Here is a 16,753-nt window from a genome sequence, read left to right on the forward strand (position 1 = left end):
ATCTCATAGATCAATGCAAGAAAAATCTAATTAGAGAATTCGAGATGAAAGATTTGGGACTCCATTACTTCCTAGGACTAGAAGTACGACAGAATTCTAATAGCATTATACTTAATCAAGGGAAGTATACATCATATATTTTGAAGAGATTTGGAATGTAGAATTGCAAGTCTATGTCTTCTCCAATGGAGACTAATCTACATAAACTTAAAGAAGTAGTAGCAGAATCACTTTCCATAGATTCTACTCTCTACAGACAGATGATTGGATCTCTTATGTACTTGGTAAATACAAGACCTGATATTTGCTATGTTGTTAATGCCTTAAGTTAGTTTATGTGTGAGCCAAAGGAGATTCACCTAGTTGTAATTAAACACATTATGAGATACTTACAAGGCACTCTTAATTTTGGGCTCAAATATGAGAAAGTTGATTTAGATTTACATGGATTCATGGACTCAGATTGGGGTGGAAGTGTTAAAGACAGAAAAAGTAATTTAGGATGTTGTTTTAGTTTAGGATCAGCTATGATATCTTGGGTATGCAGAAAACAGTCTTCAGTAGCTCAAAGCTCTACAAAAGCCGAATACATTGCAGTAGTGATGGCCTCTTGAGAAGCAGTTTGGCTAAGGAAGTTATTTGTGGGATTATTTGGGCAAGCCATGAAACCTATGATTATTCATTGTGATAATCAGAGTTCCATCAAACTTTCGGTGAATCCAGTTTTTCATGACAGGTCCAAGCATATCGAAATTCCTTATCATTATGTAAGAGATATGGTAGACAGGAATACTGTAAAATTAGAGTACATTTGCACTACAAACCAGACAACAGACATACTCACCAAACCTTTATCTAGAGTGAAGATAGATCACTTCAGGAGAAGACATGGTATGGTTGAATTGTAATCTAGTTGTATTCTTTAAATTATTAATAAAATAATTTTATATGTCAGGGTATTGACTGTTATGGGCTCCACCATCTGTATTCATTATTTAAGAGGTGACGATGTCTAAGATAATGAATACTTGTATAAAAGACATTATGAGAGATGACGATCCCTCCGATAATGTATTGAACTGTAAAGAATTACTATTAGATCTAGGTGATTTCAAGATCATTTGTGATGTAAGCATTTCTATGCCTATTAATCACAATTTGGATAAAGGAAGAATTTATTCTTCAGACTTTATCCTATTTCTGGTAGATCATAACTCAAGATCAAGTTGTGATATAAGATTACTAGTTCCTATGAGTCACAACCTGGATAAATGAAGATTTGATTATTCTTCGGATTTTATCCTGTGTATTGCATTATATGCAATATTGACATCACTAGTATAAGGGATGAGTCATATCACAAGATGGTTATATGACTCAATATCATGTGATGCCATTTTCTCAAGAAGATTCAGATAGATATAGAGTATCAATCTATGCTTATTCATCGTAATTGATGATGTTAGATATGTTATCTCTTAGTATGATTATCAAGTTGAGAGGGAGTGTTAAATATTAACATTGATAACTATACTGGTCTGAGAAAGTGCAGACCGCACCTTTATCTTCATCTATTATATCATAGATGGCATATATATACATCAGTCTTGACTCTAGAATGGGCAGCGATCTTTGGGCAGAGATTACATTGTATACTAATCATAACTAATGGTTATGTTAGTTAACCTCGTGTTACTTCCTTCTAGGTGCTGATTTCTATAAGAGGTGTTTGGCCGACCTAGATAGGGTCATGTCCCTTTAAGGGACATGCCCTTTGGTCTTGATAAATAGGGTAGGAATAATTGCAGTTTGAGGACACACAATAATTACAAGTCTGCTCCCTCAAGCAATAATACCAATTCGAATTTATTGCAAAAGATAAATAACATTCAATTTAGAATAAAAGTTGACAACTCCTCCATCCTTCAGAATATAAGAAGTTCATTTTCAGCAACCAAGGATATTATACAAGTCTAAATTATTTAGTACAGAATTTGCAAAAACTTCACATAAAGTATCTGAAATAGAGCCCATGCCGAGAATTGTGATTGAAAAATGGATTTTCCTTATGATAACTGATAATGGGAAAAAGGCCCCCGGGAAAAAGCTGTGACCAAATTTAGTATTTACAGACAATGCTAGATACTCCATAGAATAGGTTAAAGTCACCATTGAAACTGTCATCTTATATACTATCTCATAAAATACAGAATGATGAAAACTAAAAACATCAAATTTTCAGATAAATCTTTCTACATATATCCACTGGTTTTAATAGAAGCGGAATCTAATTACCATTGTGAGGGTCTTCCTCTGCCTTCACCTTGTCAACATTGCTTGCAGTTTAAGTTTCAACTGGGTGAGATCACATTCTGTTATCACAAAATAAAGTTAAAATTCCTTATCAGTGATTCAGCATTATCAACTACCTTCCGTGTTAGAAAGAGTGGTAATCCCTGACTTGAACTTCAAATTGGATGCTGTTCCACTGCATCCCGCATTATCTAACTGTTTCATCAGCTCATTCTAGAAACTTCAATTGCCCTCCAAAATGTCATGATGATAACTTCATTTTGCATTCAGGACAGAATTATTAAAATTTAGTTTATTTCTCACATTAAGCACACAATTACCAATTGGTATAATTTTGATATCTGCAGGAGGCAGATGCAAGTATGAAAATAGTTTGAGTTTCCCTGGCCATGCCTGGATCTGGTCAGGCAATTACCAAGTGGGCCCTTAATATTTGAATCATCCAGACAGGGTTCTAGAGGCTTTAAAGATCTTGGCTAGATTTCCTCATCTCGGCTGCCATGATTGCCTCATAATTGGTGAGAGTTTGCAGCTTCACATTTCTTGCCATCTCATATAGGGATTCTGTATCAACCCTTGCTTCATTACCAGAACCTTCTGTCCCCATGGATCTATATGCACAAGAGGTAACCACATCACAGAGCCCACAGAGAGGCTGATCCACCAAGGCTCAAGTGCTGTGAATAAACCAATCACAAGACCCACTCCAAAGAAACTCTAAAATGCAGGTTGAAGGCAGGCCCCACAAATCCACTGTGAAAGTCAGATCTACAGAAAAAGCAATTCTCACAGCTGCAATAAAGACAGTCAAAGGTCCAGAAACGTACTATCCTGAGTGCCAAAGGCATAAAAGAGGGGAAACTTGCTATGGAGAGGCAAAGAGGACCATAATTCAGAGGGGAGTGCCACAAAGAAGAAAGTCCAGTCTTGGCACATCACTGATTGATAATTAAAATTGGCAAAAGCTAGCTATGCAAAAGTCAAGGATTCTAGGCTACAATGCAAGGTCTAAAAGAAAATCCCAAGGGCACTGTTAAAAATGATTGTGAACACCCTAATTGAATCTTAAGTAGTTTGGAAAAGCTTTTGCATAAATTTCTGTTTAATTCTCACATTCACAGTGAGATTCAGGCTATCAGTCACCTATCAAGCTGCTCTACTTCCATGAAGCTTAAGCAGATGAGGCAAGAAAACTATTTTAGTGACTGCTTTATTTTCATTGTGTAGAGGTATGCGAGGATCAAACTTTTAACACTAAAGACACATCCAAAGATATAGTTACATTTCTACCTTTGATGTTTTTAATGCTGTTATTTAGCTGTTTGGCATTGGGACCATCGGCCTTAAGAATATGATAATCATTCAAATAATAAATTCAAAATATATCTATTTCTTTCGCTTCTCTGGAGGAGTTAGCTAATTTTCCAATCAAAGTCTTCTAGAGCTTAAAAAAATGCTGCTTAACAGGGATACCTACTCCAAGCTTAACCTGCTGAATCCTTGCTCTAAGGCTTGAGTGGATCCCCTTTCCCCCAAGAGAGCTGGAGTACTACTGTGATGGGTGACCTCCTAGGAAGTCCTGGTGTTTTGATGAATATTTTATTGTTGGAAAAACAAATGGTCACTTCAGTAATGGAAATGTCTGTTTGTTCCCAAGCTTTAAGGCAATTAGTACTAGATTGTTCTAATCTCTAATGAGGTCCATGTCTACATTTTAGCAGGGGCTCCTTTTTATGCATCATCAACATTTATTTTGATTATTGCTGTCTCTATTGTCTTTGATTTTGCATTGAATCTTAGAACAAGGCCCTGAGTGGTCAACTGCAGAGCACTGGCATTGTGCGATTGGTGATCACATTATTAGAATACTCTATGACAAGGTTTCCCATGTCCAGCTACAAACAAGTTGATCGGTAAATGCTATTATGCTTTAAAAGTTTAATGTTCTGCAATTTGTGGCATAGAGATTCTTCCGTTTGTGTATGCAAACTCATATTTCTTCTGACAATCAAAACATTCCTGGCAGGAATGTTAGACCTCATAACTGGATGCTTAATCTGTTTGTATAGTTCTTCAGCTTCTAATACATTTCAAACTGAACAAGGCATTGTTCCTGATCTTCATCCTACGTGGACCAATTGGAACATCTGTATTTCTTCTTTGTTGCTTATATGAGTTAATCATAGTTCAAAAACCTTGGACTTAGCAAAATCTTAGCAGGCCAAATTTTGGTTCAGACTTGACAAAAGCTTGGCAGGCTAGTTTGAATCCAACTCTAGAGTTTGCAAATATTTTGAATATTAAAGTTTCATAGCTTTGTAAAATAACAAAAGTCACATAAAACTGAATCTAGAGAGCTCATGAGTAGTTCTCATTTATTTCCTGATAAAAGATAGGTTTATGTTTCCAAATTCTTCCCTAGCAACCCCAAAGTCTGGTCCAGTTCTTGCAAAAGTATAGTCCTTATCATATTTTTGTGAAAGTCTGTTCCAGACCTTCAAAGTCTGCCCAAATTTTGTCAGAAAAACCTGGCACAAATTGGACAAAAAATGTGTTTTCTTTGACTTTTAGAAAGATTTTTTTGGTCTATTTTAGTCAATCCAACCCACCAACCCTAAAATAGACCACTGAAAATGCTAGAAAGGTAAAACATATGTTATTTGAATTTTGGACTAAAACATCAATATACATGGTGGTGTATTTTGCTATGTTGCCTTGCTCTTAGCATACTGGTGTATAACCTTATTTGTTTCTGCATGCATGCATACATACATATAAACATATTTTTTTGTATGGATGAACTTAAAACGAATTTGAACCCCATGCATGCATACATACATATAAACATATTTTTTTGTATGGATGAACTTAAAACGAATTTGAACCCACCCCTAAAAATTTTTGAACGAATTTCAAACCCACATCTGAACTGACGACTTAGTTTAATATGCATCATAATACTATAAGCCATATAATTAATCAGTATAAAGGAAATTAAAAAAATATAAACCTTTATTCAGTCTACATTTTTTTCTATGACTAAAGCTTCCAGGTGGCTGTATGGTAACATTTGAATTCGGTAGTAATGATTCACGTTGAGGAACAATATCATCCTTAGCATCAGCCCTAGGCATATGATGTGCATGTGATGAAGCTCCCATTGCCGCTTCCCTTTACAATTCAGGAATCTCATCTATAGAGAACATAGATTTCACATCTTAATCAATCCAATATAAATATGGATTGATCTCATTGAGGTCAATCATTGGACACATCTTCTGCCTCTTCACCAGCATGGCTCGTAGATGAGGTTATTTTGCACAAATAGAAGGTCAGTTACGTGTTTTTTAGTTGATTTGTTGTGCTTTTCTGTGTGTATGGTTTCAAATGTGCTCCACTTGTGCTCACATCTAGAAATGCTATATAGGTTTGGGACAAAGTGCAGATGGTGAAGCATTGATGATTAGGTCTTTTTGAACCAAAATCTTCCTACCATGATATAACTTTGCAAGCAACCTAGTAAATTAAAATAAATTATAATTAAACCTTAAACTGAAGTCTGGCTTACTACATTTTTTATTTTCTTTTTATTTGACTGTAGAGTCATTCTCCTTCAAATGTATTAAGCTGAAGAAAACTACCTCCCCTTTGTGATCTAATAAATCTGCTACTTATCACAAATGATGTCTTTAAGGACTTCATTATGTAGCATCCTCTCCATACTTGTGTTGAGGACATCCATTCTTTTGCTCTCCTGCACCGTGAGGATGAATTATGTAGTATGATCCAAAATGTTGGCGATAATTATTTTTTACACAATCTATCCTAGAAAGAATATATGCGTCAATATGGATTGTGGAAAACTGATAGACTTAACATCCATAACCTATTATTTACTGTGATTGGATTGTAGAGAAAAAAAACTTTGGGTTCAAGTAGTAAGCTAAAACATGAAATTGCAAATTGTTGTTTGTGTCAACTTCATTTAATAATGCGCTAAGTGGGTTCATATATTTTTCTTGTATGATCCATACAAATGTTGGATGGCCTATGGCCTTTAGAAAGTTAACCTCTGGGTTTTTTTCTCCCGTTCTACCTATTGTATAACCCTAACCAATGGTTTTGACACTTAAAATAAGAGTATATAGATACAAATTATGAGTTTATAGAAAACCAAGAAATACAATTTAAATTTAAAAAGCAAAAAAAAAAAAATTATTTTAAAAAAAAATTAATGGAAAATAACATATTTTTAAATCTTAACTTGCCTTGACACTGAAATCCAAAAATAGGATTTTATTATCCTCCTTCCTTCAACTTTTGTCAAATAAGGACCTTCCAAGCACCTCGTACTCATAACAGATTATTCGCCAGGATGCTGAGAACCCTGCTAGACCTTATGATTCTGGAACAAGAGGCCCAGGGAAGAGGAGAGCCAACTACAATCTGAAACAACTGTCCGCACACCCCCTACTATCTATAGTTCGGCCGACGACAAACATTTGCTTAAGAGATTGTAATTAAACTGCAATACTTTGCAGTGTGATGAAACTGGTGGCAAACTGTGTGGCTTCTGGTTGCACAAACTCATTTCCATTGGTGTGCTCTCTCATTAGATTAAGTACCCACGAGTGTTTGCAGATGTATCTTGTAATGTCCCTTGCTTCTTCCACCATACTTTGGTCGCATCTAAGTTTTCTGTATCTTTAAGGAGAAGGTCAATTCAATGCGTGGCACGAGGGTGCCAAAAGAGTGAAGAGTGCATTGCTTCAAGAAGTGTACCACTTGCCACATTACAATTGCATAGCCTTTCAGAACTTGCACAATATTCTCCATGCTGACCTCAATCACCTTTTGACCCAACTTCTTGTACATTTTCCACCTCGTTTGATTTCTTTGGAGGCATCAATTAGGTCGAGGAACCTTAGTTGTTCTTCTAAAGCCTCAAGGAAGTTGGTTGTTTTGTAGCTTGCCATACATTAGATAAAATAGTCCAGCCCCTTCACCAAATTTTCTTTTATTCTTGAATTATAATATCTTTGTCTCTGATGATAGCCTCCAATGATGCTGCACTCATAAGGACTCATACATTGAACCTCTTTTGCATTATGGTTAATGCATTGACCAATGCATTCCAATAAGAGCTCCTCACATCATTAAATGGTATTCTACTGTTTTACCTAAAAATGAAAAAAATGCCAACTTGGCCTCGTTATACTTTTCTTGATTCCATGCAGTACCTTCCAACAAAAGTTGTGCACTGGAAATGTTGCAGAGGAATGGAAAACCATGTGTGTATGATGGGTAACTATCTGTTGCATGATATCTCCATATCTGTGGGCCACTGGAAGAGCCTTTCAAGTTTGCCTCTGAGCTTGCAGAAGAACTAATGATGACTGCCATTGCAGGTGTCTTTATTGCAAATTTCTTCTCCTCATAAGATACAGGGAAAATCTAAACCTGTTGCTCAACATCAGCCTTCATTGTATTGCATATTTGCAAATCTTGGCTAGGGATCCATACGAGTTGACATTTAAGGTGATTAATATCTCCTATCATGCAGCCCACAATAATTGCACACCAGCATCTTGGCTTTGTGCCCGCTCTGCCATATTTCCGATTGATGTCTTTAGCATTGCCACCAATTCTGTTTATTGGGGATGCTATTTTTCTGTCCGAATAATAGAAATGAAACCCCTGCAAAAAGAAAAAAATTAAACAATAGCCTAGCAGCTAGAATAAAATAAGTGAATACCAGAAATTAAAAAAAAAAAAGAAAGAAAAAAGAAAAAAATTGTTACATGCATTTCAATTGAGGTTGGCAAATTTGCTAAAACCAATCCACTGTCATTTGGAGTCACACAATATCACTTGTAAACAAGCTCAATCTCCTCTATATGTCATTAGGTCAAAAGCCCAAAGGAAATGGTGCAAAAAGTAAAGTGAAATCAGGGTTTTATTGGGTGCCAGAAGACTGCAATATTCTTTTCTCCAGGCAAGTTTTTGGCATGGTTATGCTGAGTTTTACTGACTTCTGTGCTAGTTTTTGGGTGATTACTTGCCAATAAGGCTGCAGTGAGTTATTGGATGAGTAATGTGCTACGCTATTTGTCTGTTAGCATTATCAATTGCAAACAAGTTCAATCTTCTCTATATGTCAGTAGGTCAAAATCTCATAGGAAAAAGTACAAAAAGTGAAGTGAAATCAGTGTTTTATTGGGTGGTGGCAGACTGCATTATTTTTTTGCTAGGCAAGTTATTGGCACAGTTGTGCTGATTTTTGTGAGTTCTGTGCTATTTTTTAGGTGAATACTTGCCAATAAGGCTGCAGTGAGTTATTGGACAAGTGTTTTGCTAGTATTTTTCTGTAGACATTTAGTTGTGTTTTGTATCTGTACGATTAATGACTATGATTGATGTACTCCTCAGTATTTTCTCAAAATGGAATGCAACTGTTATGGCACATGCAGAAAATATACAAAAATAGAATCATCTAATTTACAAAGAATTATTTGTTCCTTATTCTGAAATTTGTTCCTGAATGTCCAGGTTGCTAATATGAGATACAAAATAGGTTCTAGCCTTTACAAGTACTTGATTGTTTGCTTGCTTGTCAAATCAACATTTTATCTCTTTCTTTACTGAAGTTTCATTATGTTATAACTTTTAATTAGTCAGCTCATTGTTCTCACTGTCTTGTTGTATATATTTGTGTTTTACAGAACTACAATGCCCTGAATTACGATGACCATGTGGTAGATGATTTCTATGACTTGTATGGTGTGGTGTCTGACTCTAAATCAGATAAGATGCCTTCTCTGATAGATCTGCAGGGAATACCACTCACGGAAGATATCACCTGGGAAGCTGTTTTGGTCAATAGAACATTGGATTTGGATTTGGCAATGCTTGAAAAGAAAGCGTTGGCATTGGCTGTTGAATCCAATGCAGGTATGGTAAGGTGGACCAGAAGTAAGTTGATTCAAAGACTTGCTGATTTGGTTAGTGATGACATGGGAGGACGAGTTGGTGATCCTGATGACATGCTGAGGCGCTGGCTAAGGACAAGACATGATCTTAGGTCTACACTGAATAACATGGTTCTACCTTTAGGTCAGTTGAAAGTGGGTTTAGCCAGGCATCGGGCATTGTTGTTTAAGGTTAGTTGCAGATGTTCTCTCACTGATATACATTAATTTTCTTGCAGCTTAGATCTATATTTATTTTAATGGTTGGAACATGGTAGGAAAATCTGTGTGTCTATCCATACTTCCATTTTATAAATTTTTTAATCTGATAACATTATGCATTCCTTTGTCAGCATAATGATTTTTGGTAACATCCTTCAATTGCTTACACACAGGAGCATGTCATAAAGGAAAAACATTAAAAAAAAAAAAAAAAAAATCATAGGTGAAGACTACAGTTTTTTAAATTTTTTAGGTTTCACAGGTAGTGCATTATTGCTTCCAATTAATGTCACGTGCTTTTATAGCCGATGTCTCCCAACTGATCACAACCTTGTGCCTGCATGGGAATGACTTTAGTTTCCCAGAACATCTTATTGATTGGTACAGTTTCTGTTCTTTGGAGCTTTCAGCACCTTCTGATAAGTGATTTTGGAAAATACACTAAAGTAACATCCTCCACTGCAGTAAATCACAACAGGAAAAATCTGAAGAAAAGTTCTGATCAAATAAATTGTTCTACCCATCTTCAGTAAATGTTAAGACACTTCAGTCATTCCTTTAGTGACTAAATCTTGTTATATTATCAAGGTCTTGGTGGCTTTTTGAGAGTCTAAGATTATCAACTTCAGGTTTCCACATCTTCCTCTATATTCTCCAAATCTTACTACTCATTGACTTGTCTCCCTTGGTATGAAGTATCTTTTCTCACCAAATGAGGACCTCATATATATGATACGGGTGTGGACCTATAATATTTATTTCTTCTGTAATCGTTATGGTTCAATACCATATGAGGTATCACACTTGTTGATTGCTGTAGGAATTGATGTGGCAAGTTTCCCAAAGATTTCTTATGAAACAATAGGATTATTTTTGTCTATCCTGTATGGCTTTATTTTATGGGAAGGTATTGTTATTAGTTTTTCGTGGCTTCAATCAAACAATACTTTATGTTGGAGGATGTTTAAAAATACTCTTACAAGGGAACATTTTTCAGGACAGCTTAAGGTTTAAACCTTATGCTTACTTCAAGTTCCATGTATTTTCAAAAGCTCCCTTTTTAATATTATAGAGGTTAAACTATAAGTATTATGCATTAACAATGATGTTCCTAACATTTTATTATTATTTGGAATCTAGATTAGTTATATTGCTCGTGTAAGCCCAATAGTTTATTATGTTCTTCTCATGTCGTTCATGGTTATTTTCTGTCCAAGTTTGGAGGACTTTTACTAAAACAGAGGATTCCTGTCAATAAATGAAAGGTCACCACCTTTCATAAGATTTGAGTTGCCACTTTTCATTGTTGCCTTTGAGAATATTATATTATTCTCCTAATTACTCTCCCTTCGTGATCCCATGCCCTTCTTCAATGAAGTTCTCTTTTATATCTCCTTTGAGTGTAGGGAGTCACACCCTTTCATTTGTTAATGCAAACTTATGAAAGGGTCACACCCTTCGGTTGAGAAAAGGGATGTCTGTTTAACAACAATTGCTGTCCCTTTCAGTTCTGATGTCTCACTTCTCAAATCCATCTTTGCTACTTTTCAAATCCGCACTTATTGCATTTGAGATCTGCATATCTTCTTCTTCTAGATCTACATATCTTATTTTAGATCCCTCCTTTAATTTCTGCTAATTAAGGTTCTCTAGATGTCCTCTACTCCTTTCCCCTCTTCCATTTGATCCCTCTCCTTCTTAATTTCTTCCCATGTGAGGGAGAGGTTACACCTCCTCATTTTGTCTCCCTTTTGACAAGAGTCACGTCCTCTCATAATTGTTGTCCCTCTTTTGGAGAGTCACCACCCTTCATACTTACAACCCTTTCAAAGAGTCACAATCCTTCATAACCACAACCCTTTCAAAGAGTTCACAACCCTTCATAATCACAACCACATTTTTGGAAGGCATTTCCTTATTTTCTTCCCTTTCCTTTCCCTTAATCCCTCTTTAATTCTCTTGCTCCACTCTTTCTTCCTTCTCCCATTTTTGGATTTCCCCATCAGATGAAGGTCTCTTCTCTCTCATTTATACCTCCCATTTGAGGGAACTCTTCCATTTATGCCTTTTGACCATTTGTTTTACTTAACTAAATTTTACTTATTTTTAATGTTATTCTTTTATATTTTTTATTTAATTGTTTTGATTGGTATTTTTAATTTAATTATTATTGTTTATTAATAAATCCTATTTCAAGAGGGGACATGACAGGATGTGGAACTTAACATTTGCATAATGGATGGGCTTGCAAGAAAATATATCTTTCTGAATGAATCTTTTGAAAACATATCTAGTTAATAGTCTTGGCATGGATGGGTATACATATTGTCCATTAAAATAATTAATTTCATAATAGCAGAGACCATTTGGAAGAGCCTTTTCTGCCTGAGTTTGAAAATTTGTCATGATAAAAAAAAAGGTAGCTGGTTGACTATTGTGTCCAATGTACATGGCAGCTTGCAAACAATAGAATTCCATACTATTGAATTAAGATTGCGTATATTGCAGTGATTGTTGACCTGGTTCAATTGTGGTAAATTTGTGTACCATAGCCTAGTACTCAACATGGTATAGATTTGAATGATTCATACATTTGCTGTACTGTTTTCAGGTATTGGCTGATTGTGTCGGCATTCCATGTCGGCTGGTCAAGGGAAGATATTACATGGGTACAGATGATGGGGCAGTGAACATCATAAAGGTTAATGAGAGGTAAAATGTCAATCTGCTGTAACCTTAGTTTGGAGTCAACTAGATTTAGACAAGCAGTTGAGGTTCCTTAGATGTGTGTCATCTGGCTGTTTCCCTATTGAAAATCAAGGACCATTTGATGAGTTCCAGATGAAACAACCATACCTTTTAGATTAAGAAAGATACAATGTTCTTTGTCCCAAGCATTTCTTAGTCTTAATCAATTGTGTCTTAGAAGCGTTAGTGTTTTCTTCTCTGTGAAAAACCAAATCATAGATTCAGAAACCTTTTTTGCTTTAGTTTTAAAGTCCTTTACTTTCTTTTATCATCGAAAGGCCAAGGACTTGTGAGATTGGAAATTGACAATTTTTGTGGATGGCAGGGAGTTTTACTTTCTTTTATCATTGAAAGGCCAAGGACTTGTGAGATTGGAAATTGACAATTTTGTGGATGGCAGGGAGTATATTGTTGATCTGATGGGAGCTCCAGGCACTCTTATCCCAGTTGATCCAACTGGAACAATTCTACCCCAGGTCAAATCCGAGAAAACACTGTATACAATCAATGAATCCTTAAAAGATGTTGAAGTCGAATCGGCAGAATTATCTAAAGGTAGATTGCTGAGTTCTGTGGCTGATTGCTCACATGATGAAAACAGGGAGGAGAGGAAACTAGATTCTGGGAGGGTGGCCTCTAAGTTGGGTGTCTCAGTGGAGGTTTTTAGAGATTCACACGGGAATACAGGTGGTATTGGCAAAAATCAAGGAGGACCAATCTATGAGGAAAGCAGATTGAGGTCAGAGTCGGATGAAAATTCTGATCTTCATAAACTTGAGAGACCACCTCCTAGGGCTTCTCCAGGTAGGTCAAGTTATCCCTATTCGCATGCGAGATCTCCTTCATGGACAGAAGGTATTGGTTCACCAGCTGTACGGCGAAAGAAAGTTAAGGATGTTTCACAATACATGATGGATGCTGCTAAGGAAAATCCTGGATTAGCACAAAAGCTACATGATGTATTGTTGGAAAGTGGTGTGGTTGCACCACCAAATTTGTTCACTGAAATTTCTGCTGAACAACTTCAGGCTCAGGTTACAGAAGATAAGAAGAATAATGAAGATAAGATCAATGAAAAGAAGAAAAGACATAGAGCTAGACATGCAGATAAGAGTGGATTATCTTCCCAACTTCTACCTCCTGTTCCTCGGCTTGCTTCATCAACTAAGGATGGAGATTCAAGAGAACATTTACGAAGACTGAATTCAGTAGAGGGCCTAGGAGATCGACGACCACTAGAGTTGGTTGATCCCATTCCTGTGCTTTCATCCAGTGATTGCTCCCATGCAGCTTCATCAACTACCACAGATACGTCATCTTTGGCGGCTACTGTGCAGGATACCCTTCCTCCAGGGTTGATAAGACATGTGCCCGTTGCTGCAGCTGCAGCTGCTACAGCAGCTGTTGTAGCATCTTCAATGGTTGTAGCAGCATCAAAAACTAACATAGATCCAACACTTGAAGTTCCTGTAGCAGCTGCTGCAACAGCTACTGCTGCGGTAGTTGTAGCAACATCTGCAGCTGTAGGCAGGAGATATGAGCAGCTCGATCATGGGGCTCAGATAATTGAGGATCTCTGTGACGAAGTCACAGATGGTGGTGCAAAATGTGTGGAAGAAAATAGAGCAGTTAGAAATTCACAAGGAAGCTACCATGGAAAAGAAGCAGTGTGTATTGAGGCAGGCCCTGCAAATAAAGCTGGCTGGCAAGAGGAGAGAAGCTCAGACAAGTCAACTGAGAATGAAAGTACAAAATCTGATATGGGACTTGATGATGTAGCAGAATGGGAAATTCCTTGGGAGGACATAACCTTGGGTGAACGCATAGGGCTTGGTAAGTAAACAGCACAGGCAAAAGGAGAAATTTTGAATGGTGAATCTCCTTTTCCTGTTTAATACTATAGAAAGTTTAGGCAAGGCCTTAGGCTATGTGTTGGTTGGAGATTGAAGTAACTTGTTTTGACATTTCATCCCAGTTTTCTACTTCTTGATTTTTGGCTGCATTTTTTCATTTGTTGTGATATAAATGTTTTTGTGTAGGCTCCTATGGTGAAGTATATAGAGGCGATTGGCATGGAACTGTAAGTTATTTGTCCTTCACATATCAAGATTTGAGCTAATCTTACCCCATTAGTTTTTTCACTATTTTATATTCTGGCATAATTCTCATTGTTATTAGTAACTAAGAGGGAACCAAAAATAAGAAATTTGGAAAATATTGTTTGGTTCATTTTTGAGATGCTTTCTTGCCTCATAGTTGCATGCATTTTTAAGGCTCAAATCAACTGCACAGTGTCTCCAAATTTGCATGTAGTCTCTTCTGCCACTTTCCTGTTGGTAACGGCAATCATAATATAACGTACTATAATTACATATTCTGTATTTCTTAGTGCTTATAGCTCTGGTAATTGCTTACTTAAGTTTGGTTTTCTTAGAACATTCCTGATGTCATGGTCTATTCCATTGCTTCTTAGATTAAAATAATTGGAGCATTTGTAAACCTGCTTTTGCCTGACTTGTGACTAGCTTATTGTGTTATACAGATCTTATACACTGAGAGACTTATTTTGTACACAGTTGGGCTGGTTCCCATTATGGATCCATCTGTATTTTAGACTTAACTGTTTTTGGTTACTTAAAGGTATGGATGAACTATGTTGTCTAGCAAATTAATTAGGGAGCCTCAAAATTTCACTTACATGTTCTTTCATACACTCCCTATGGTAATTGCTCATCTTTTTTGGCCTTGGATGGAAAGGTTATCACCACCATAAGTATATAACTAATACACACTTAGGTGTGATGTTGAAACCCCATTGGACCTTGAGGGCTTCATTTCTGCATGGTTTATGTAATTAACTGTGCTATAGATAGCTTCCTAGTAATGAAAGATCATGGTTGGGAGCTGAAATGTTAACAGCTGATTGACTGCTTAGTTATGCTGCCATGTAGTGCATTTCTGTACAGCCATCTCATCTTTTGTCCTGTTGGTTTCTACCTAACTGTATTCTTATGTGGTCGAATCAGTTCAGATGCTTTATTCACTCCAATTTGCCTTGCTAGTTATGATCTAGCCAGCAGTTTATTGGCTTATTTTGCTGCCACAGGACATTGGTCCAATTTCTTACTGAAATACACACTTGGGTTTTCTCTAGTCTTGACATTGGTTCCTCATATATTTTGTTTTGTATTTTTTTGTCTTATTGACATTCATGCACTCATGCTTTTATTTATGGGATTTTGTGTTTATTTTCTTGAAACCATGCACAACTTTCTGCAACTTTAAGGTTTGCCATTTTGTCATTATTGAATTCTAAAATTGCTCACCATTTGCTTCATCCAGATGAAATTCATCAGTCGAGGAAGGATTTGTCTGTTATATTTGTTAGCAAACCTTGAAATACATTTGCAATATTAATCAGTTGTGTTTTTTAAAGGAGTACCAACAAGTCAAACCTATTTAATTTATTATACGAATGCTTCAACAATAGATCGCATACTTGGACTTGGAGAGTACCTAGCAAATAATAGGCAAAAACTCGACAACTTAAAAAGTATTAAATTTCTTGTTAAAACACTTTTTTCCCAGCCAGCTTGAATTACAAAATGTATCAAATGAAACCATGAAGAAGCTTTTTCTATTAAATTTTGATTGTTGAATACATATGGCTTGCACAATGGCATCATCATACAAAACTAGAAAGTGGAACTGGGTCTAATAGCTAGCCACGAACTAATAACTATTATGAATTTATGATGATTGTTTTTAAAAAATAGTTACCTTGACAAGCTCAATTGCTATCCATTAAAAAATATTCTTACAATCTATTCTCCATTTGCCTCCTATGAGTAAGGTGAGTCTACACATGGTTGACTCATAGACATTTGCTTGAAGGGAGTCAATGAGCTAGTAAAGCTTTGCAATTTTAGAAAATTAGTTGCAATCCTTGTGGCTTCTGATTGCGGAAGTTCTTTATTTGTGGTGATCTCAACCATCAATTGAAGAACCCATGGGTGAATATATATATGTATGTATGTGTGTATCACAGGTCCCAAACTTGGATTTGGCAAGGCTGACCCCGTGACTCGACTATGACTTGCTAACAACTTGGCAAAATGAAAAGCCCTTGAAATTTAGAGATTTTAATGATTTAAAACTTGTTTCATGCATCCTTTATTGAATATAACTTAAAGACACTATAACATCATCAAATAGAAGCTAACATACATAAACAAAGAATATAAACGATAAATCCATCACATACGTAAAATATAAATTATAGCTGAAGGAAATAAAAAACATAGAATCATATGACATAGATATATGGAATTATAAATGTTGTCAAATCATAAATGTTTGTAAAATCCATGAAACCAATGACATAAAATGTTCCATGAAATACGTATGTGTAACTATAAAGTGTAAATAGTAACATTGTAAACAAAGAACAGGTCTATTTGCTCAGGCTCTAGCTCAAGCCTCATCCTCATCCTCATCCTCGG

At 36.1% G+C, this 16,753-nt stretch overlaps 1 protein-coding gene across 2 annotated transcripts in view; it reads left to right on the forward strand.

Annotated features, from left to right (window-relative positions):
* LOC149535333 (putative serine/threonine-protein kinase SIS8) overlaps nt 1–16,753 on the forward strand; it is a 196,134-nt gene that overhangs the window by 15,938 nt on the left and 163,443 nt on the right. For both annotated transcript variants that reach the window (XM_089807164.1, XM_089807165.1), the window contains 4 exons: nt 9,036–9,473; nt 12,115–12,215; nt 12,652–14,084; nt 14,291–14,331. In XM_089807164.1, coding sequence (XP_089663290.1) covers nt 9,036–9,473; nt 12,115–12,215; nt 12,652–14,084; nt 14,291–14,331 — 2,013 coding nt within the window. The remainder of the gene's footprint in view (nt 1–9,035; nt 9,474–12,114; nt 12,216–12,651; nt 14,085–14,290; nt 14,332–16,753) is intronic.

This window comes from Cupressus sempervirens, chromosome 10 (assembly GCF_028749045.1).
Source record: "Cupressus sempervirens isolate cs-2001-9-10 chromosome 10, ASM2874904v1, whole genome shotgun sequence".
NCBI lineage: Eukaryota > Viridiplantae > Streptophyta > Pinopsida > Cupressales > Cupressaceae > Cupressus > Cupressus sempervirens.